Source organism: Fistularia commersonii, chromosome 2, assembly GCF_037954325.1.
Source record: "Fistularia commersonii isolate RoL2024-O1a breed Wild chromosome 2, RoL_Fcom_v1.0, whole genome shotgun sequence".
NCBI lineage: Eukaryota > Metazoa > Chordata > Actinopteri > Syngnathiformes > Fistulariidae > Fistularia > Fistularia commersonii.
The window spans coordinates 18213361-18236383 of NC_141285.1; the positions used below are offsets into that span (position 1 = coordinate 18213361).

Below are 23023 nucleotides of genomic sequence, written 5' to 3' on the forward strand. Positions count from 1 at the left end.
GAAAAATATAGAAATGCAGCCACCAGTTTTGAGGCTGACCTGCTGTCTAGAAAATGATGATTAAGTTCCACATTTAATCGCCACTCTTGTTTGTGCCTGCCAAACCAAGATTTTCTAATATCAGCATCCAAGGTAAATTGGCCAATAGCCACACAAAAAACATTGATTTTTTTTGCCTTAATTTCAAGGATAATCTGCAAATATGTAAATTGTAGGGAATGCATATAATAGTAGTCATTATTACTCCTAATACGCATATATGCATATGTGTGTATGTGTATATGTATATACGTGTGTGTGTGTGTGTGTGTGTGTGTGTGTACATATAAATTAATACATAGATATATATAGATAGACAGATAGATATCTATCTATCTATATATATATGTATGTATGTACACAAACTGTTTAAGTTTACTATTTAGCAATTAAACATCCCTACAGTAAAAAAAAATTACATCACAGGCTCAAGCTAAATTATGACCAAATCCAAGATACCTCCCAAAGGATGGAAGGCAGTTCTGTGTGGGAAGTTGTCTCATTATATTTTAACAGTTGGGCTTCATTTATGTGGCCTTTTCTTCAAGTTGGCAGTCCAAAAAAAGCAGCTTTCAACTTTAGAACAGTTTTGTCAACACCTCTGGAAGTAAATTCTGTACTTGCTTCCCCAAAAAATTTATAGATAAATTATCCTTTATTTTCCCTCATGGGGAAATTTGTTCTCTGCAATTAACCCACCGTGGATGAACCATGAGCAGTAGGCTGCTATCCACCAACACAGTTAGGGCTTCAACATCCTGCTCAACAACATTTTGACGCACTAGGAGGAGCCAGGAATTGAACCAGGAATGTTCAGTTCCAAAGACGATTGCTGTACCTCCTGCACTACACCGCAGTTTGTTTCCATATATTTTCTCTTGGTCAGCTATTTTGCAAGTAGACAGATTAGACATATTAGTGTGAGAATAAAAAGACTGAATCTAAAAAAAAAAAATAATAATATAAAATTACAGTAAACCTTTGTCATAATTGATCTACTGCTTTCTGAGCCAAGCTGTGATTAGCTGTAGTTTGCACATTAATGATTTGTTTGTAGGTCTAACATAGAGCAGTATGGGTGCAACAGCTGCAGCTGTGATTACCATGCTACTATTTAATGAGACTTATTGCCCAAATGCTCTGGGACTGAGGATGAGGCTTAAATCAACCCCCAGACACTACTTAGTTGGGGAAATTGCAGAAAGATTAAATAACATTCTTTAATATCCCTTTTGTAACTCAAACGTTATTATTATCAACACAAGGATTCTCAAAAAGAAATTGTTACTGGTTTTTGGCTCGTCCTGATTTGAAGAATGCAAACACCAAGTTTTGACTGACTAATTACCATAGTGGATTGAAAGGGAAGTTGTTTTTGCTGTCAACAAGATTTTTTGACATGTATTCCACTGTGCATGACTCTATTTTCCTGGCTTACCTGTAGCCCGAAAAAAAAATTGCCCTGAAAGAGAGAATAGTTCATTTGCAATCTGTGCATGAAAAGCAATTTTGACTTCAGTGCCTTGCTTAAGGACACTTTAACTTTTCTTGGTCTCTAGGTAGCTGAAAGTTAAATGTGAATTTTTTAGGATTTTACAATTACAATTATCCTCTTGCAAAATCAGATGAACTGTTTGACCTTTAAGCTATAACAATGGCATTTTCTTAGAAACTGCTTACTTTTGCATGACTTATTTTGCTATCATTTGAACCTGCGAAGATGCATCTGATCTCTGCTCCTTGAATTCATCACTTGCCCAATCAGTGTGTGAACATGACCAGGCCTTGTCAATACTAGACATAAGTCAGAGGACCAGTTGTATCAGAATAGAATGAGACCTCAACCATATTGACAATAAGAAAAATTCAACTTGATCCATGATGATTCCCAATTTGAAAGAGGCTGTCAGATGAACACAGATTTAATCCATATGAATTCAAAAGTAGCAGGATTGTGTCAGTTTGTCCCTTGGGGGGACAAGAGGACAAAATGTTTTTAACAGATATCAGACTCCATTTTCAGCAAGTCTGTGCAGCATTCGCATTCCCTGGTAACACACAGTGACCTCTGATGGCTTTTTTTTTTTCGATATATATCTATGACTTCCAATGTCCTCTATTAGAAAATACCAAACAATAGCCATGGGTGGATAATGGTAGGTTTGATATATTACAACTTTTTCACATCATTGACTGAAAAATGAAAAAAATGATTGTTGAGCCATTGAGTAATTGCATTTATCTAATTGGGGCTTGCCGGCAGCCTCCAAAATCAAGGGACCAGGAAAAGATCATGTTCAAATATCCGATCAGTTATGCAAGCCAAACCCACAAAATCACTCATTTAAAAATCACCCTCTACAAGCCCCAACCTAAAAGCCACATTAAATCAGGAATATAGTGACAGTTCAAGGCTGATTACTTTTTCAGAAGAGAATTTTCAGCCATATTTTCAAATTGAGATGCAAGGAATATAATGTCTGCAAATTGATAAACACTAAACTAAAGGTGAAGCCTCACAGTATGAGTGACTAGTGTCACATTTGTACAATGTACTTTGTAGATCCTAACCCCTAAAAGTTGTCAGTTAATGTTAGTTACCAGACATGAGAAATGTATTTGAAAGGAAATGTCATAATATTATTGTCATTGATATAATTGATTTTTTCAAGATTGTCCAAATTTACATTGCCATATGTACACTACTTCCCTCAATCCCTGTGACACCTGAAATAATTATGTAGATTTGCAACGGCTCACGAGCAATTGATATTCAGTTTCTCCTGTAAAGCCACTGCACTTGTATCTGCTTTATATTGAGCGGTGATTTACTATGTTAGGTTGGGTTATAAATAAGAATTGAATATTATACTATAGACCCTGATCCAGCCCAGGATATGCGTTTCTTTTTCTAACCTCTCACATAGCCTGCAGAAAACTCATTTCATTTTGAAATACATGTGAAAAAGAGACCATTAGTTCACCTCGCATAGAGTCACAAATTAATATCTGTTTCACCAGAGGCACCACTAAGATTTACACCTGAATTGACACGTTTTGAAATCCCATATTGTATACGAGAAGTCTTCCATCATCAAGGTGTCTGCTTAACAATAGCACCATAAGCAATTGAGAGTGTACCTTAGGGGGCAAATGAAGACTCCTGGTATAGTTATTAGAAAAACAGTGTTTTGAATCTTTTGAAAATAAGCTAGAATAAAGGATTCCTGTGATAACAATTGATTTATTACTAAGCTTCAAGCCACTGTTGGTGCCAAAATACAATTTGCAGATCAATTGGTTGTGTGCTGCAGATTTCCAAACATATATTATATTTTTCGCTCTTTTTTCATGCTAAATAAATTACACATCATAATAACAATTTTAGTGGCTTTTCTTCTAACACTTGGACTGAAGACAGATATGCCAGCCTGAAAGGAGTAGTAAAGCACTAATGCAAATGTTTAGATGCAAGTCTTTGAAAACAATGTCAACAGCAAATAGGACAACACAGATTAATGCACAGACAATGATGGCACATGCTAGATGTCTATCCAATTATGCAGTGAAATTACATTTGGAGCCACTCAGGTAGAACTGAGACCATGGATTGGTTTTGTGTCTCAAAAGTATGGAGATTGTGATGACAAATACATCTAACCTTGTCATGGGATGTGGACATGTTAAGGACACAGAGGTCTGGGAATTGGTATCTTTTCACATATGTTTCTTTCAGAAAGCATTGCTAAATCTATTACTTATAAATTTAGAAAAGGCAATTAATTACTGAACCCGGATCTAAATAATGTTTCTCTTGACTGATAGTTTATCCTAAACTATTCCATATGGCTGTTTTGCTCTTGTTTAATGTAACAAGCCAAAAAGTATTATTTTGTCCTGAAATGCAGGTTTAAGGCTTGCCAGACAAGAGATAGTATTTTCTTTGCTCAGTGAAAATCAGATATTAAGTGAAGGGGCAACAAGCAGAATTTGTGACAGAGTAAATATTTCTGAAAGCAATCTTGCCATTATATTCAGTGTTGACACCTGAATCCTCCTGTGCACAAACAGAATGAAGTACCCACAGATGGCTTTTGTGTCTACTAATACACACTGACAAAACCAAACAATTCAGAATTTTCATATCATTTTTTTATTTATTTTAATCTGGGATTTTTTAAGTGGTAACTGCATTTGTATCTTTTTTTTTGAACAAACAAATCCATCCATGAAAAGGGTTTCTGTACGGACATTTATATGTGGCAGGAGGAAGCATTCACTGTAACAGTCAGGAAAGCCTACAGTCACACTGTTTGTCAATAAACACTTGCTTCACTTTAAAAACACTGACTCTTGAGGATTTTTTGTCAATTTCTCTGAAAAGTAAATTGTTTTTTTTTTTTTTTGTATTGCTTTCAAAAACTGCTCTACTCTCAATCACGGAATACAGTTGCACAGTGGTACACCATCTTCACAGCAGACCGCGACCTTTTCTTAGTTCCCTGGCATCTAAGCAAGTCAATAATTCAAAGATATAAATTGTCCATAGGCGTTAATGACAGAATGAACAATTCTATCTCCTGTATGTGGCCAAACTCGTCCCATGACATTATGTGCATAATAAGCAGTTTATTTAATGAATGAATGAACAACAAGACAATAAACGGAAAAACACCAACGGCCTGAAAAATCCCAGATAAAGGTAACAAAATATGGCCATGCTGACAGATTGTACATTTGGTGGGCTTATAATTTGCAGGTGATCAACAAGAATAACTGGTGCCAAATGGTGGAGAGCCCACAACTTATGTCAGAGGATGTATAGGTTTTAATTGTATCAGCCTTTCATCGATTGTTTGGGTGGAAAGCCGAATGACCACTAGCATGAAATTGAATTGACTGTGAGAGGAGGTTGGTGAGAGAGGTTACTAGATATATTGGCTTATGATAAAAAAAATCCTCAAGTACAAGTTGAGTGAGTTTGAATTTTTTTTTTCCAATTTAAAGTTGCAGTACTCAACGAGGCTTTTAGTAGATCAGCCTGAACCAAATTGCACATTTCACATTTACCATTTAAAATATGAAATCATCACTAATAAATCACAAAGTTGATTACCAGAGACTTCCCAGGGGACAATAAGGGGTTGACTCTTTTGAATACACTACCAAATTCTAGAGGTCGCTCTCGGATGGATATATCTGGATGCCCATCAAATGTATTTGTTTTGTTTTTTTATTCCTGTGTACAGATCTACAGATTATGGAAGCACTTACACAAAAGTCAACAACAGAGTGGGATCACGGACAGTTTTAAGTTACCTGTACGTTTGCCCCACCAACAAACAGAAGGTTAGCATTATCTTGTTTTTCTTGCTTTTCAGTCTGATCTCTTACACGTTTACGGTTCACATTAGAACTGCCTCATTTGAAATTGATGTGAAATGATTGAATCTCCGTTCTCTTCTAATGCTGTATCCCTTATCTGGTCTTATACTTTAGATAATGATGCTTAGTGACCCAGAGGTAGAGAGCGCTGTTTTAATCAGTTCAGATGAAGGGGCAAGCTTTGAGAAGTATCCCATTAACTTCAACATCCTGAGCTTGCTCTTCCACCCGGCCCAGGAGAACTGGATACTTGCTTACAGTCATGATGGCAAAGTAGGTTTTTAGTAAATGCACAGTTGACTTTAAGGCTAAAAGAAAGTAATTCATCACCAGTTAATTCAATTAATTATTATCATTATTTTTATCCTGATATGGATATCATATCTCTGGAGCTCATTATTGCACACCTAAAAATTTAATGTGTGTTGAAAATTGGCCTAATTTTATCTTGCAGCTGTACAGCTCAATGGACTTTGGCAAGAGGTGGCAGCTTGTTCATCATGACGTGATGCCAGGACGGTTCTATTGGTATGATTACATGGACCTTTTTTTTGAATTGTTTTGTACAGTGATTGTAATTTGTATTAATGATAGTGTGTGATTCTACACTGTTAGAGGGATCCAGTGACCTCTTGTCAAGAACAGGACACACCCAACCCACCCCCAACTGGTTGTCAAGCATGAAACTGATTATATCCATGTCACGTCCACCTGAAGGAATATTGTCCTATTTTTCTACAGCACGAACATGACATTCTGTTTTTGTTGTTGCTGTTATTTAGTAATCTCAACTGCTCAGGCACAAGGCAGTGAATATTGATGTGAGCCTATTTATCCCTGTTTGTCTTGGTATATGTCAAACCCAAGTGTTTTTTTTTCCAGCTGAAAAAAAGGACAATGTTTAGAGGACACCCTCCCCATGTGTATGAACACCAGTGAATTTTATAAATAAAAATAGAATACGGGGTGCAGTGGGTCCTAAAACAACATAGTATTTGTGCACCTGGACCATTTTTCATGGGCATTTTGGCAAAGAGTTATTTCTCAAACTGATGTTACAGCCACCCACCATTTTATAAGAGAGCAAATTTGCTTTGGTACATACTCATGGTATACAGTATTTGTTTTGTTACCCCTCCCCCTTCTTGTTAGCTCTGATGCTACGTGTATTGAGATTAATTATCTGGTACTGCACATTCTGCTCAGACTAATTTATAGCAGAAAAAAACACATTGTTATGAGTTAAAGAAAATGAGAATCTCTATTACAGCTGTGACACTCCAGTAAGCAGCTCCATGTCTTCTTTTTCATTTTTCCTGTTCCTCCCTCCCCCTTTTTTTTCTTCTTCATCTTTTCTTGTGCCCCTCTTTCTATCGTCTACCTCTGCTCTCTCAAGGGCGGTAATGGGTCTGGACAGAGAATCAGATGTGGTCCACATCGAGACGCGCGTTGCAAAAGGCCGTGAGTGCTGCATGCTTGTCCGCTGAAGTAGCAAGACCCCCAGAACCCCCTTGTATCTCATTTAGAGCTAGGTCACTGAGAGAATGGGACCTGCTCCACTGTTCAGATTGGTCCCAGAAGTCTAGTAAAGCAGAATAAGTGCCTCCTGACAAAAAAGAGAGTTTCAGCTGGGTGATAGATGTTTCTTCTCCCTAATCTATCCCCTGTGTCTCATAAGTAAACCTCAACTCCCCTCTCTAAACAGCATCTTATTTTCTGTCAAAACAAATTGTTTTTTCTTTTGTACTGTTTTTATATTCATTAGAAAAATATGATTATACTTTTCCCAAGATGAAGATATCTGTCCAGATAAGCAAAGGGATTTTTGTATTTGTTTTCTATAGGGTGGTATGACGCAGTAGTCCACACTGCACCTTTTCATTTTTGATTATAAAATGGTTAAGTGTGTCACAGCATGGTGCAATATTTTACCCATAATAGCTTTTGTGACTGTATTAAAGATGTTTTAGCACCTTCAGTTCATACACGCACTGTTTGAAGTAAAATACTTTAATTGGCCCAATTGATTTTTTTTTTTTTTTTCCTTTTTTCCTCACTTCAGGAGCTTTGTATGTAAAGTGCAGAGCCCAGCGATGCTCAGAAGCCAACAAGCAGTACCTCTTTCCTGGACACGTAGACACAAACTCACTGGTTGTGCAGGATGAATACATTTTCACACAGGTTTGCATATTCATAATTCATTTTCTTCTGTGTTCCAATGATACAGACCAGTTTATCTCCACATGAAGTACACAGTCCCTTCCTGGGGTTTTTTATTCAGTTTCTTTTGTCAGCTTTGGGTGTTGATGCTACAATACCTTCTTTCTTTTCCATCAAATCCACATAATGACCTTTCCAAACACACCTGTACCCCAGAGTATTTTTTTTATTGGGTTTTGTGTGTCCAGTCAAGGTAAGTTAGCTGTTACAGCATTGCGCCGATATACACGATATACAAGCTTGAGAACTATGTTTGCAAGTTGACAGCTTAGCAAAGAAAACCGTGAATAGATATGCCGATGTCCTTATTACCTTTCACTCAGGGTTTTATTCCAATGAGACAACAGCAGCCAGGTCCTCTATCAGAAATGTAATTTTCTAATGTCCTATATTGTCAGTGGTTTTCATCCACAGCTCATTTTCTTTCTTTGGTGAGTGTTTGTTTATTTAATTGCCTGTTGCAAGGTCCATTGAAGTTTCTGTAAAACTGTACCGACAGTTATTGTCAGTCTTATAAGTAAGCCATTCTACACTTTCAAAGTGAGTGTAGGATGACCGATTTGTTTGTAATTTATTTATCTATAGCTGTAATCTTTGACAAATGATAACGGTGCAGCAGTGACCCAGTTTAACATTTACCCAATTTGATCTGTAAACTTGGTTGGCATTGCTGCAAAGTAAGAAAAAAATTAAATGAACTAGTGTTTCAGAAATAGCGTTTCGATAAACTGCACAAATTTCATTTGGCAGAGGTGAGATTGACTGTCGAGGCAGAGGCAGACATGAAGAAGATTCTGGTGGCAAAATAACTGGACACAGAGTGTCTGTGGAACTGTGGTGGCACAGATGACTTTCTTGTGACTTTCATTGCTTAGGGCAGTTGGATTTAACTTGACAAAGAGTAATGAGGTTATCGATTGGGCTACAACGAAATAAGCAGTCTTCAACACCTTCAAAGTCTCTTGGGAACGAAGGAACAGCCAAGTGCAACATCCTCAAAAATGTGGCCTGGGAAAATGCAACTCATTGATTTTCGATAGATTATTCCATTAGAGCCCTAATGTAGTGTGCTGGGGGACAAACACCATCTTTCTAGTTGATTAGAAAATAAGCAGCCAGGTAGTGTTGCCTTGCCTTTAAGTGGATAGGAAAGGAGTAGTGCATTAAGATCTTCACGGAGCACTGTAGATAAAAATAACACAATTTGAGTGCCTCTAAGCTTTAAAGTAATTGAGATAATGATGGTCATTAATGTTTTTCTTGTAAAGTCAGTCTACATTGGACACTAAGGAAGGTGTTTTACCAGACAACTGTGAATTTATATCACTCTCCCAAATATTTGATCCCCACCGCTCTGACTGACCGGCCAAATCTCTTTGATTTGGCTCCAGCATGGCAATAAATCCAGAAATCTACAGGTGGTCTAGCTCTGGTAGCTGAAGGTTTCTCTTTAGTGCTGTTCTTCCCTCTTGACAATCTGTGTGTAAACTTGCAATGGCCTTACCAGGTGTTTGGATATTCTGCACGTTCCTGCTACTTCAGGCTAGGTTTGGTTAACAGGATTTTAAGCTCACTAAATTAACTACCAGTTTGGTCCAGGCTGCACAGAGATACTGTGGGTCGACATGGCCTTTAACTGTTTTATTTTTAATGAAAACATTTTTAAGTCATGCATTTGTATGTCAATTTTGATAAGCAGCCACAAAAACCCTATGGATTATGGTTATTTTTTTACCTGCTGATAGTGAATGCATGTGCAGTATGTAGGCGTATATAGTGTGTATGTATTAGGAGTGTCAAAACACAACCAATGGATATAGAACCGAGCTATTTGTGTGTGGGGGGTGCATAAATCAAATGTTTTTGTTGCATATACTCTGCTCTTCTATACATGCACTGTGCTAGTTTCAAAAACACATTTCATTACACTCATAACCTACTTGTAGACATATTTTCAGTTTTTTTTTTGTTTTTTTTTTCAAATTTATTTAAAGTAGATATCCACCGCTGGAGTTGAAAGATTAAATCCAGAGTTACAAAAAGGACAAATACGGTTGACAGAAATTAATGTAAGGTAGAGCTTTGACTCAGTTTTACACTGCAGGAAAACTGAGCTGAGACTAGATTTGCCAAAACACTCACTGCAAGCTCTTTGACCTATGGCCAGCACGGAGCCGGGCGCACCACTGTGAGGTTTTGTGTTTCAAATCCCCTGGCAGTAGAGTGGGAAATCCCATTTATATACACAGGGACAACATGCAAACTCTCCAGCTGTGTGGAGACTGTACACGTTTGGTTAATTAGTGACTGCAATTTGTCCATAGGTGATCACATGGGTTCAAATCCTCATCTGTTGTCGTTCCCTGTGATCGATTGGTGTCCTGTCCAGACCTTTGGCCAATGTCAGCAGGGATTGGCTCGAAATCCCTGGATGAGCACTGAATGAATAAGTGGGCTTTGCAGAGCAAACGCGCCAAGTGGGCTTCTGTCTTCAATTTACACCATCTGGGATGTTGTGTAACATTTTGAGATTAAACAAAACCTCCCACTCTGTTTATTGTACAGCGTACATAATATACCTCTGTAGAAAAACACTATGTAAATTTTGACCGTCTAAATAGACTTAATATAACTTGTGTCTTCATTTTGACAGAGCTTCTTTGATTTCATTTTAAAGGTGACTAGAGCGGGACGAGCCAGCTACTTCGTGTCCTACATGAGGGAATCATTCAAGCAAATGCAATTGCCCAAATATTGTTTACCAAAGGCAAGCACAAGTAATTCTTATAAACTTAAAACAACATGAGTTCTTTTATGAACAAATGTTCTTAATTTAATAGTTCCTCTATTAAATACATTTAACTCATATGCACTTGTTTTTTTCTGTCTCACCCACATTTTCCCGTAGGACATGCATATTATCAGTACAGATGAGAAGCAGGTGTTTGCTGCGGTCCAGGAGTGGAATCAGAACAATACATATAGCCTATATATCTCGGACTCCCCTGGAGTTTACTTTACACTCTCCTTAGAGAATCTGAGAACGAGTCGAGGCCCCACTGGTAACCTACAGGTGGACTTTTATAAGGTTCATATTTCATCTTCTTCCATGTTACCACTTTGTGTTCAACATTACTGTGTTTCCTGTTGGTGCGGTTAACTGTTGTTATGATAGTCTGACCAACTAATTGATTATAAAGAATCGTTGATATGAGGCATGCACATACATTATGTATGAATTTGAGGAAATTGAACATTTCATAATGACAGAGCCCTTGTTTTTCTCCTTTGTAGGTTGAGGGAATAAACGGCATGTATCTTGCCAACAAACTGGTGGATCAACACATCAAGACTTTTATCACATACAACAAAGGGCAATCCTGGGCCTTATTGCCAGCTCCTGCCACGGATGTGGCTGGAAATAATATTCACTGCATTTTGGTAAGCCTTTTGGGAAGGACTGAATGAATGTCCTTGTTCATGGGAAATGAAGCTTATGACACATATCATGCATCAAATGTTTCAAGCTCATCAGCCATGCTTTGGATGTTTTTTTGATATACTGTCCTATTTGAACAAGGCATAGGTGCCAGCTTTATCATCAGCTTACCTTTTCAAACTCCTGAATGGCCAAAGAGATGCTCATGTTGGGTGTTCTTATCCAAACTAGGTGCCATACTATGTCATTACATCCAGTTTCAGGGGTCCAGACTCTCCATTAACCTATGTGACTTCATCTCACTGAAGGTAGTCACACTGGACTAATGAACATAAGATTACACTGCATTATATTACGCATTTATCTTGCAATTCAGCAGGTATAATATTCACCTAATTCAGTCAGTAAGGTTTTAGATATTGATTGTAATGCCTACATAATATACTAATCCGCACTTTGAAGCAAGTTCAATCTTTCACTGTAACACAAATGACTGTACTTGCTCTTGTCTTTTCTTTGACCCCCCCACCCCTCTACAACCTTAGCTGTCTGAAAAGACTTATTGATGTGTTCACCGTGCTTTAGTCTGAGAGATGAGTGAAAATGATTTGAATCAATTTTGCCTGGTTTATCAGTGCATCTTGGGGAATTTTAATTACATGCCTTGTTTGCTTTAGAATGAAACAATCCAAATGCCCTCCTTGTCCGCTTTATTTTATTTTCTGGCAGAGGAGATGGGTGGAACACAATATCTTTGTTGTATAAATGGTCTCTGAAAATGTGAGCACTTTTCTATCAATGGGAAGTTTGAAGGCAGACACAATTCTAATTGCTCCTGTAAAGATCTGCCCAATACATATTGTCTCCTCCTGCGCTATATTGGGCACCTTTGTTATTTTTATTTTTTTGACAGCCATTTTGCTCCCTGCATCTACATCTGGAGATGTCAGAGAATCCCTACACATCTGGACCAATTACCAGCAAAAAGTCTGTGCCTGGAATCATTGTGGCTTCAGGTGCAGTATCCATGAGCAAGTGTTTTGCAAAGAATACTGATAAGATTGGACCTCAGAGTTTGAGTTCTGTGATTGTCACCCCTATCATCATGATTTATTGTGTAAAAGCACATGATACACTAATGCAAATTTATTATCCTACAAATAGGAATGTGCAAAGCCACCAAAATCTATATAAAGAGTGCTATCCCTTTTTCTCAGTTTGACTTGTGAGCCCTTTTGAAAACTCTCTCTCTGTTTGCAGTGGCCTCCTCCTTAACTTAGTAACCTCAACCCCTAAATACCATATATTATGCTATGACAGGTGATTAGAGTCTTGGAAGTCATTGAGGTGTCCTCTGGTGGAGAACAAGGATACACACACAAACTCACAAACAACTTTTATTATGTATTATGCCTTTTACATTGTGGGATTCTTTGCTATGTAAATACGAAAGGAGTGAAATTATTCATGTTTTTGTACTCAGGAAATATTGGAACTGAACTGTCCTCCACCAACCTTGGAATGTTTATTACATCTGATGCAGGAAATAGCTGGAGACAGGTGCTCTGTACTTGTTTACCTTAAACCAATGATATGTTCATATTTAAAGTGTTCTATCTAGAACGGAACGAATGTGTACTCTTGCTGTGCACAACTACAGATTTTTGATGAAGAGCACAACATTTGGTTTCTTGACAATGGAGGAGCTTTGCTGGCGGTCTTGCATGCAGCTACATCAATTCGACACTTATGGTAGGTATGCTTTTGTTGAACAGCAGTTGAATATCACAATTACTGAAGGTAGGAAGAGAAGGTATTAGAATTGTGGGCTGAAATGGCTAAGGCATAATTTCTTTCTTTCTTTTGTGGGTGGGGTGGATGTGGCATGATTACGTTTTGTTTTGAAATGCCGATGGGCCGAGTTTGCATGATTATCGTATCTGTGCTGCAGCTTCGGAACAGGCAAAATCGTTTCCAGCAGAGGAGAGTCTGTTACAGCTTGTACTCTTCTTTGGATATGATGGTTTGAGGGCTTTTATGTAAAGGAGTAATAGCTATTTTACTGAGAATTCTGTCATAAAGCACTCTTATTTTGGTGGCATTGTAACAATTTGTACTTTGATGGTCACATGGTGAAAGCTCAGTTATCTGAATCCTTGTGTCTTTTTGATTTGGTTTTAACTTTGTTTGTCATTGTGTTTCTCTTGTTTTCACCTAATGCTGAATATTACTTTAGTATTTTTTTAGCTACCACAGATGCATATGACTAGATGGATGGAATATATTTTTCTAAATGTTATTCAGGATCAGTCTTGATGAAGGGAAGAAATGGGACCGCCACAGTTTCTCTTTGGCACCTCTGTATGTGGATGGAGTTTTAATGGAGCCCGAATCTGACAATCACATAATTACGTAAGTGGAACATTTAGTTCAGTTGGAGTAAACAAAATATCAGTCCGGTAAAATTAACCTTTCTGTCGATTTTTGAAGAAAATTCCTGTTTTCCCTATCGACGAAATCTAGCCACCATATTAGTGCAAGACCTACAGCTTTTAGATTGATGCATTTGTAGAAAGAGTTTTGATTTTTGCTTTTTGGTTGAATTATCCTCTAGGTTCTTTGGACACTTCAGCCATCGGTCAGAGTGGCAGTTAATCAAGATTGACTATAAGGGCCTCTTTAGTCGGAGGTGCATGGATGGAGATTATCAGACTTGGCAACTGCATAACAAAGTAATCAGAATATGAAACTGAATTGTGGTCAATACTTACAGATTCCTGTTTTGTTTCTGTTACTGTCAACAGATAATAATAAATTAGCAAGAAATCAGCATAAAATCAGAAATAAACTTTGGCATTTATTTGTACTACATAATGCCCTGATTTTTTTCAAACCCAAGCAATTTTTGTAATTGAAATTTAAGGTTTATGGATATCATCTTTTACTCATACAGTCTCACTCAGTAAGAAAGGTTTACTTTTCTGTTTGACAGGGAGAGCTGTGTGTGATGGGTGAGAAGCAGATCTATATGAAACGCCGGCCAGGCAACCACTGCATGCTGGCACAAGACTATTCCAGGATCTATTCCTCTGAGCCATGCCTCTGCACAACTTATGACTTTGAATGGTAATGTATTCAACCCCCCCTTTGCTTTGCAATTCAGACAAAATAGAATCACTGCAAATTTGAAGGCATTTATGCCTTTGTGCTCTTAAAATCCCAGATTACTTTATTTTGATGAACTTCGTATTGCTTGTTATCCTTCTAGACTACTTATGTAGTCAATACAAAACCTGAACTGATTAGACTCTTTGAATGTAATTATAGCAACGGAACCATAGATAAAAATGAGAACTTTTTTTTAGTCAGACGACTGTAATTTCCATAATGATGTCTAGTGAGATATTAGAATTCAATTAATAATGAATCTGTAAATGAATTTTAAATATCTTTTATCCATCTGTCTAAAATTCTGTTTGATCCCCACTTGTCAGACAATCATTTCTCTAGTTTTGGTCTTCAAATATGCAACGGGGCTCAGACATTAACTCATTTGCCCTACTACAAAAGCTTGTTGAGGTGTGGATTATTTGAGTTAGCAGTCTTTACCATTTTATGAACTCTTTTGTTTTTGGCAGTGACTATGGATGGGAACGCCAAGAGGACGGGAAGTGCTCTCGAGCTTTTTGGTTTAATCCAAATGGTGCAGCTAAAAGCTGCAGCACAAGCCAAAGCTTCCTTAACAGCACTGGGTAAGTGGCCCCAGTTGTTCAGTCCATCACAGAACAATAGCAGACTATTCCATCTTGTACCACCTGCACCAGAAACTAAAAATAACAATCTTTACACATGCTATATCCCTATTCTATAAAAATGACATAATCATTTAAAATAGGTGTAGTATCTGTCCTATTTTGCTCTATTGTTTTCTCACTCAACATATTTCAGTGGATGATCATTGGTTTGCATATCTGGAATGGGGGAGGAAAAAAAGCTTTGTTTATTATTGCAATTAGAGATTAATGACTGTGTCATAGCATCTTCAGGAGTCCATATATCTCATTGACTGTGATTATTTATATTCATTCAGTTACCTGTATATCATATGCAACACAGGATACGCATCTGACTCTAATTTCTAAATTTTTGTGTCAAAGGTATCGGAAGGTTTTGTCTAATAACTGTAAGGAAGGAGGGAAGAATGTGTATTCGCCCCGAAGACAAACGTGTCGTCCAAGACCGCCCAGTGGCCTCCGACTGTCTACCGGCCAAGGGGAACTCAGCGCTATCGTTGGAAGCAATGTTACCTTCATGGTCTACCTCGATGATGTGAATCAGTTTGCCTCTTAACTCTCGCAACATTAAGTCACATGTTAAGCTTAAATGACTAATTTTAAGTGATTAGATTAGGTGATTGCATAATGTTATTTTTCAATTTACACATGTAGCTCAATGCCAGTGTCAGAATATGAACATGTGTTAGTGTTTAGTCAGTATTTACTCTAGTGTCACTCATGTTAGTGTTGCCACTTATAATGCTTACATTTTCTAATTAACGCATTTGAGATAATTAGCATCTCTAATTAGCTGTAAACACCCCAGCTTGATGGGAATCAGTGTCGGGGTTTAATCACACAAAGTTTTTGGATTTCATCCCGAGGTGAAAATGGATTGTTATAACCATTAGAAAAGACGTGCACATTTAATGGAACAGACAAATAGAGCAGAGAGGAAGGGGGGACGTGTTGAAATATGAGCCGCCACATTCAGGGTCGTGACCACCATCATGAGAATTATGACTTTTGTGATATTGTGTTTTTGCTAACTGGAGCATTCCCATGAGCTTTGTATCTACTACAGAGACTTACAGTTAATGTGATACTGTATAAAAACAGTATGCCCCCAGAGATAAGCAGCCACAAGGCTGAAAGTAAGACCCACAAGTTTCGTTCACCAACTGGCTTCAAAATGGGTCCTTATTCCTGTTTCTGCCTAGAGACATACATGGATGTGGCAAGGACCCATATATACAATTACTATGAGGGATGACACTAAAGATCCAAGGAACAAAAAGAAAATGAATTAACTGAAAACTTTGTTGGCTTCTGCAGCAAATGTCACAGTGGTAAATAACTGATGGTGTGCAGTGTAACAGCTCTTCCTGTGTTACCTCCTTTCGGTCAGTGAGATTTTAGCAGATTATTTAATTTATCAAGTAGTTACTGGATGGTTGCTGCGAGAAACAGATCATGTGAAATATTTTTGTTATTCTTCACATAGACAGAAACATGGTGAGTAAAACACAGGCCCTCCCTTCCCCAATTTGGGATTTAAGGTTTCAAGTAAAAACATTACAGAGATAGTACACAAAACTTCTCTGCAGGGCGCTAATGCTGGTATGTCTTAAACTAGTGATTTAATATTAGTCTCATGCCTTATATGTATGTATGATTGAGTCTCCTATTTATAAGCTGTGGCTGAGGCAAATCCATCTATTTACTATTCTTTTGTGAAGGACACTGATGGAACCAGAAGACAAACCCCTCTTAGTTTACCACGATATTAATAACGATAATAATATCATTATTGTAGATAGTAGTAGTTTTGTTGTTGTTGTTGCTGTAATAGCAAAAGATGGTAGAACTAGTAAACAATCGAAACTGAAAATGATGTAGATTCAGGGGACTTTGCTACAGGCATGCGTGTTTGAAATATCAGGGCTACGGCGCACTTGTTTCCCAGGGCTGTTTCTTGGAATTGTGTTTGTCCCATCTTCTAAGTAATTCTGTTGTAAAAGAAACGCCTAGAAACTGGTTGAGGATAGTTCTCATGCTATACTCTCCATTATTTGAACTCGTTTGGTCCAAATCATGTTTTCCAAGTTTTATTGTATAACATGTAGATAAAGTTAGTATGATCAATCCTCAGAGAACAGGCCAGAATATGTGGCCCTTTTTAATTAAAATTAGAGGAAATATTCTCTAATTTCATATTAAGCTTCAGTATGGGCAAGTAGGTGGGTGTTATTCCTGTTGAGATGTAAAATATGTTGACATCCCAAAATCAGCCAATACCAATACAATGTTATTTATATAAATTTAGACTTTATTTATTCTTCATATGGTAACCCAAGATTTGTAATCCTCGGATGCAATCCCACACATACCAGAAACAGTAGGAAGCCTCTAAAAGGATTTTGAAGGCATTGACAATAGTCTAATGGCTGTTATCTATTTATTTAATAATTTAGAAGATGCTTTTTTGCTTTTGAAAAATAAGACTCCCGTAGATTTTTTTTCTTTTTTAATGGAAATTACTTTCTACTAAAAGTGTCTCTAGGAACACCATTTAAATGGTGGTCTGTGAATTATCCAGAATAACTGGGACATAGCCTCAGGAAAGATAAGTTTGTATCGCTATTTTTTAATTTTTTTTTAATGTGGATTTTGAGCGCTTTGGAGTTTTATAAATAAAATCCCTTTTGCCTGTTGTATTAGTGTGAAGGAAGGGAGAGGCATTGCCAAACTATAAAATATAACTAAACAATCTGCCGCATGACACGATATCAGCCGAAAGGTTCTGATTTTAAATAAATATTTTTACTTTGGGGCATTTTAAGACCTATTTTTCTCGCTGTACAACTTTTCTTTTTCATTTCTTAGTTGAGTTTCCGTCTTCTAGGATTTATATTCACTACCAAAATATTTGTGACAACACATAGTGGGCATTTCAACCCAAGCTCTTCGATAATGGACTCTGGAAGAGCATGCAGACTAATGGATATTTCCTGACCTAAGCTGTCTTGACAGATGTTATGTCTTTCCATGTGTCTTCAGGGAGACTCGCTGAGGACCAGCATCCAGCTGGACTTCGGGGATGGCATCAAGATCACATACTCTAACCTAAGCCGCACCGATGATGGCATCAAGCACATTTACAGAACAACTGGGATTTACAGAGTGACAGCCTCTGCAGAGAACAGCCATGGATCTGACAGCAGCACCCTGTTTTTACACATCACCAGTATGTGAATAAGAGTCGTCGTTACTCATCCTGTGGCAGTGCATATAGCATGAAGCTCTTTTATAGTCCTGTCTCCAACTCTTCTGAATGCCATTTCAGTCAGGGCATTACTTTTATGAACACAGCAACACATACTAATGCATCAGATCAGTAATATTGTATTTTCAGAATCTGTGTCCAAGTGCATTTCATAATTTGAACACACACATAAATGTCTGGATACTGTGATGTATGTATGCTTGCCTCAGGTCCATTGGAGCGCATATATCTCTCAGCTCCCATCGTGACCATCCGGGGAAAGGAGACTAATCTGACAGTGGTGGTTTGGCCAACCCACACTAGAACCTTGACCTTTTTTTGGTGGTTTGACAATAGCTCTGAGGTAAGCTTATTCTCCGTGTTTCGCTTCCGTGCATTTTGTTCTCTTATACCCGCATTCCCTCTCCTAATGTTACAGTATATATCTGCTTTGAGTCCTCATAGAAAATGTAGCTTGAGCAGTGGTGGGCTATTTTTATTTATGGCATCGATTTTTGTTCAGTGTGGCATTATACGGCATATTAATTACGCATGCATTTCTATAATAATTTAAAAAAAAAATCTGTATGTAAATCCTTGTTTTCTCTTTTAAAATCTAGCCTATCATCACCTTGGAGGGAAGCATCTCACATACCTTTCAGAGAGAAGGAAATAATAAGGTCATTGTCCAGGTTGCTTCTGGGAGCACTGTGATTCAGGATTCCAAAGACATAACTGTTAAAGGTTTGTAGAGACGGCTGTCTTCAAAGGAGTTTAATCTACGTGAAGCATACCATAAATGTGCAATATGCTTGCACTCAGGCTCTCGGTCCACCTTCCAAACAGTGCCATATTGATGTCAACATGGACTTATCTAATTAATGAAATATCATGGTAAACGAACATGAAATCTCGAAGAGCAATTAACTTCCAGCTGCGTGTTTCTAGATAAAAAAAAAAGATGAAACTACACATCAGATTAATCAAAAATGTAACTGAAAGCAGCAGACATATTCTAAGACACATCATTTTGCGGTTATTTTTTTTTCTCTTCCCTCCAGAGTTCTTCAGGTCACTGCTGTTATCGTTCTCACCAGCTCTTGACGAACACAATCCTGACATCCCTGAGTGGAGGCAGGATATAGGCCGCGTGGTGAAGACAGTGCTGTCACAGGTACATCAAGTCTTCCATTGCTGAACATTTGCCACCAGTGGTTTTCAGGGTCATCACTATTTACTCCTGTGTGCATCTCCAATGTCTCAGTCATAATGTTTTATAGTTGATGGCTGAAATGTATTTCTTTGACGAAAGAAAACATACTCAGCAGGCCTTTTTGAAAAATGTCTGATTAGTCATTTGTCGAAACTTTAAAAGTGGAAACTGACTGGATTTGGAATCTCATAGTGATAGGTGAGAGTCAAATATTACAATATCACTAAGATACATTACAAATATTAAAATTTCAAGTATCTTTCATGCAAAACATGCCAATTTGTTTTATATATAATTGTGAAACTTATGACATGGATTGTAATTATTTTCAAAACGAAATGCTGTTGGATATCTATCAGCCATCTGCACTGAATTATGTTTTATTGTCATGCAGATACACATTTAATTACATAAAGATATAGGATTATGGACCAGGATGATGTAACAATTTTGTTGAAAATACAAATGTTGTTTACATGGAAATCATATGTTGGACTTAAAATCAAGGAAATATTTACATCAAAAAGGTTTGAATGTCAAGATGTGTGGAAATTGACATTTGTGGGGAAGCTATCGGATTAGCTTAGCTAATATCCCTGCTTGGTAGGAGAATCAACATCAGCTTTCAACAAATCTGAGATTGAAACGGTTGATGGGAGATATCTTGTCAGGGAAAACAGCGGGTATCAGCAATTTTCCAACGCATATTCGACCAAATAGCTTCAGAAGGCCCTCAGCCAACAGACTACTTCATTTTCAAAGCATCGGCCTAAACTTTGCACACATGGAGTTACACAAGCTCTTTGTTTTACTTTGCAAATGCAAGGTGTCGGCAGTTCCTGAAGGTCAGCTGCTGGTGTCACTGTACCCTGGACTTCCAACTACAGCCGAGCTGTTCATCCTGCCCAGTGTGCGATCATTCAGTGAGAACAAGAGGAAAACTGAGGAAGCACTAGACAGAGTAAGAGCCACTGAAATTGTGTACTGGTTGGGGAGTTTAATACCACAACAGAGCAGACTGGAGTACAGTTGTTTTTGTTTTTGCCTTTGAAATTGAATTGGCTCCATCTTTAGTGAATTGCAAAGTGTTAAAACCTAGTTAGACTTGTTAATGGATTGTTTACATAAATTCATTGAAATAATTTCACACCTTGGCATATAGGCATGAACAACATGTTTCTTTGTCTGCTGAATTCTTACTACAGCAAAGTTCCTGATATAAATTGAAACACTTAAATTCTAGGAACGCTGTTGATCATCATTATCTCATCTTACACAGTTGTGTTGTCTTGAAACATAAAACAGGTCACGGATATATTTGTTGCTGCCCTGAACCAAGGCCTGATTCAGTTTGATCTGAAAGCAGATACTCATATTACTGTCTACATCACTCAACAAACTCTCGGTAAGTTAGTTTGTGACCTTAACTTCTTTGTGCATTGGAACGTTTTTTTGCAAGTAAATCAAATTGAAGCAATAGGCTCGAGGTTGATATCATGCACATTTAGTATATAATTCCTAAATATGTACTGTGCATAATCTGTTGAAGTTTGCTAGATGTCGGGCAAAAGACAGGTCATGATTTCACATTGTCTTCAGCTCAAATCTTGAAAAAAACAAAGGCAGACATTTTCCCTGCATGGGACTTGTGTGACACTGTAAATCACAAGACTGTAATAGCTTTCACTGCGCATCTAGTTTCAAGCAAAGACCTGTGAGACAGTAGGTCTCTTTGAAATGAACTAATCGATGGCATGATTGACAAAGGACACGTTTGGTATGCATCAAGGAAATCAGCAGGGTCACTGTGTCGTTACCATATCACAAAAATGTGTCGATCAAGCCGCATGGCTTTACCCTTTTCATCCACCAACGGATCTGTCTTTATTTGTGTCAACACACAAAGGTCTGAGTTGCCTTTAAAATTATCCAGAAAGGTCATAGACCTCATAGGTGTTACTGCAAAGGAGATGAAGATGGGCTGCAAGGGGAAATACTTTTGAATTTTGCATTTCAGCATTTAAAAAACTCATGACAGTGCAAAAAGATTCCTGCATGATGGATACCATAAAAAAGCCAGCGTACTTCTTAAAGGTTCTTTCAATGCCACGAGGGAATAGCATCTGCACAGCAAAACATTAAAGCGTGTCTGCCATTGTTGAATGATAGCTGGAGAAGAAGGTGATCTTGAAATAAAGCCTGGATTAGGAACAAGGAAAATAATTAACTACCTCTTGCTTTACTCTTGTGTTTCTCCCTAGCTGTGATATTCATCTGATATATTTACCTTCCAGCACCACTTGTAGATTCCAACTCCATCCAGAGTGGGTCCGCCATGCTGATGTTGCTCTCTGTTGTGTTCGTGGGTTTAGCAGCATTTTTCATTTACAAGTTCAAAAGGTTCGTCAGATGACATTAGAAAGCAACTTTTTTTTACTGAATGCACATATTAATCTGAGACTTCCTGTTTTTTATTTTTCCTTTGAATACTTAGGAAAATCCCTTGGATCCATGTACAGACTGAGGACAGTAATGAGAAGGAGCCTGAGGTGATCAGTACCGTTGGTCAGAATGACAACATAGCCAAGGTCAAACTCAGTGAATTTCCCTCTCAGAAAGAACTTGTGGAAAAGGAGTTGGATGCCAGAAACAGAGGTATGTTCGCTACAAACATACTAAGTTACCGCAGTGATTGGCAGTATTTTGTATGTCTCGCTACTATGGGGATATTGTTTTTTAATTCAATAGCGGAGTGAGATTCAAATGTTAATTACCGTCATTTTCGGCATTGAGCGCACCCGAACTTAAGCTGCACCAACTGAAAATAACTAAATAAATATATGTGCACATATATAGGCCGCTCTTGTCCATATGCAGCAGGTGTCCACGTTGTAACATGAGATATTTACCCAGAAATATGTCACACAGAAGCATTTTTTTTACTTTTAATTATATACATTCCGGTAACATCCACAATTATGTACTGGAAATGCTTTTTTTCTGAACAGTGCCTGTCACACAGCTAATGAGAAAGATTAATAATAAATAACACAAGGAAAAGTCCATCCATCTATCCATTTTCTATCCCCACTTTATCCTACTCTAGCTGATCACTATCTTTGTCTTCCTCCTGCGCACTAAAACCATTTAAGTCGACTTTTTCAGTGTCGGAATTGAACAGCCTCAGAATTTCACAGTAATTTCATTGGTCCGATGTGACAAGGCTAAATTTTTTGGCGTCATGAAGCTCGTTAGCCCAAAAGAATCCATAAATTAGCTGCATCATTGTTTAAGCTTTTGGTGATCAAAGCATGTGAACAAAGTAGTGGCTTATAATCGGGAAATTACGGTATATAGGAGTAAGAATAATATAAAGTAATTTATTTTTTCAATCTTGTTTAGTGGTCTTAAACTTAATTTTTGCAAATGCAAATTCTGTTGCAAATTGTTTTGCAATTGTTTGTTTTTCTATATATTTATACATACAACTACTAAGTTTTAATGTTGCACCTGTCTATTTATTTGTGGATGTCTTTTACTATCTTTTAATTGTCTCTCTTATTTATATTTATACTCCTATTTATTCATACTGTCATTGTTGCGCTGCTGTGACAAAAGAATTTCCCCTATTGGGATCAATGAAGCATTTCTTATCTTATCTTAAAAAACCCTGTGTGTACATGAAT

At 37.6% G+C, this 23023-nt stretch overlaps 1 protein-coding gene across 1 annotated transcript in view; it reads left to right on the forward strand.

The window, feature by feature from the left end:
- The window catches only part of sorcs3b (sortilin related VPS10 domain containing receptor 3b), a 49306-nt gene that overhangs the window by 19485 nt on the left and 6798 nt on the right, over positions 1 to 23023 (forward strand). The window contains exons 3-26 of the mRNA XM_086162087.1: positions 5289 to 5388; positions 5539 to 5697; positions 5879 to 5952; positions 6821 to 6885; positions 7487 to 7605; positions 10322 to 10411; positions 10553 to 10732; positions 10939 to 11085; positions 11997 to 12099; positions 12567 to 12643; positions 12744 to 12835; positions 13388 to 13495; positions 13698 to 13815; positions 14076 to 14209; positions 14722 to 14835; positions 15241 to 15412; positions 17920 to 18106; positions 18355 to 18488; positions 18745 to 18868; positions 19186 to 19298; positions 20164 to 20298; positions 20643 to 20742; positions 21632 to 21737; positions 21832 to 21992. Of these exons, the coding sequence (XP_086018213.1) occupies positions 5289 to 5388; positions 5539 to 5697; positions 5879 to 5952; positions 6821 to 6885; positions 7487 to 7605; positions 10322 to 10411; positions 10553 to 10732; positions 10939 to 11085; positions 11997 to 12099; positions 12567 to 12643; positions 12744 to 12835; positions 13388 to 13495; positions 13698 to 13815; positions 14076 to 14209; positions 14722 to 14835; positions 15241 to 15412; positions 17920 to 18106; positions 18355 to 18488; positions 18745 to 18868; positions 19186 to 19298; positions 20164 to 20298; positions 20643 to 20742; positions 21632 to 21737; positions 21832 to 21992 (2912 nt within the window). The remainder of the gene's footprint in view (positions 1 to 5288; positions 5389 to 5538; positions 5698 to 5878; positions 5953 to 6820; positions 6886 to 7486; positions 7606 to 10321; positions 10412 to 10552; positions 10733 to 10938; positions 11086 to 11996; positions 12100 to 12566; positions 12644 to 12743; positions 12836 to 13387; positions 13496 to 13697; positions 13816 to 14075; positions 14210 to 14721; positions 14836 to 15240; positions 15413 to 17919; positions 18107 to 18354; positions 18489 to 18744; positions 18869 to 19185; positions 19299 to 20163; positions 20299 to 20642; positions 20743 to 21631; positions 21738 to 21831; positions 21993 to 23023) is intronic.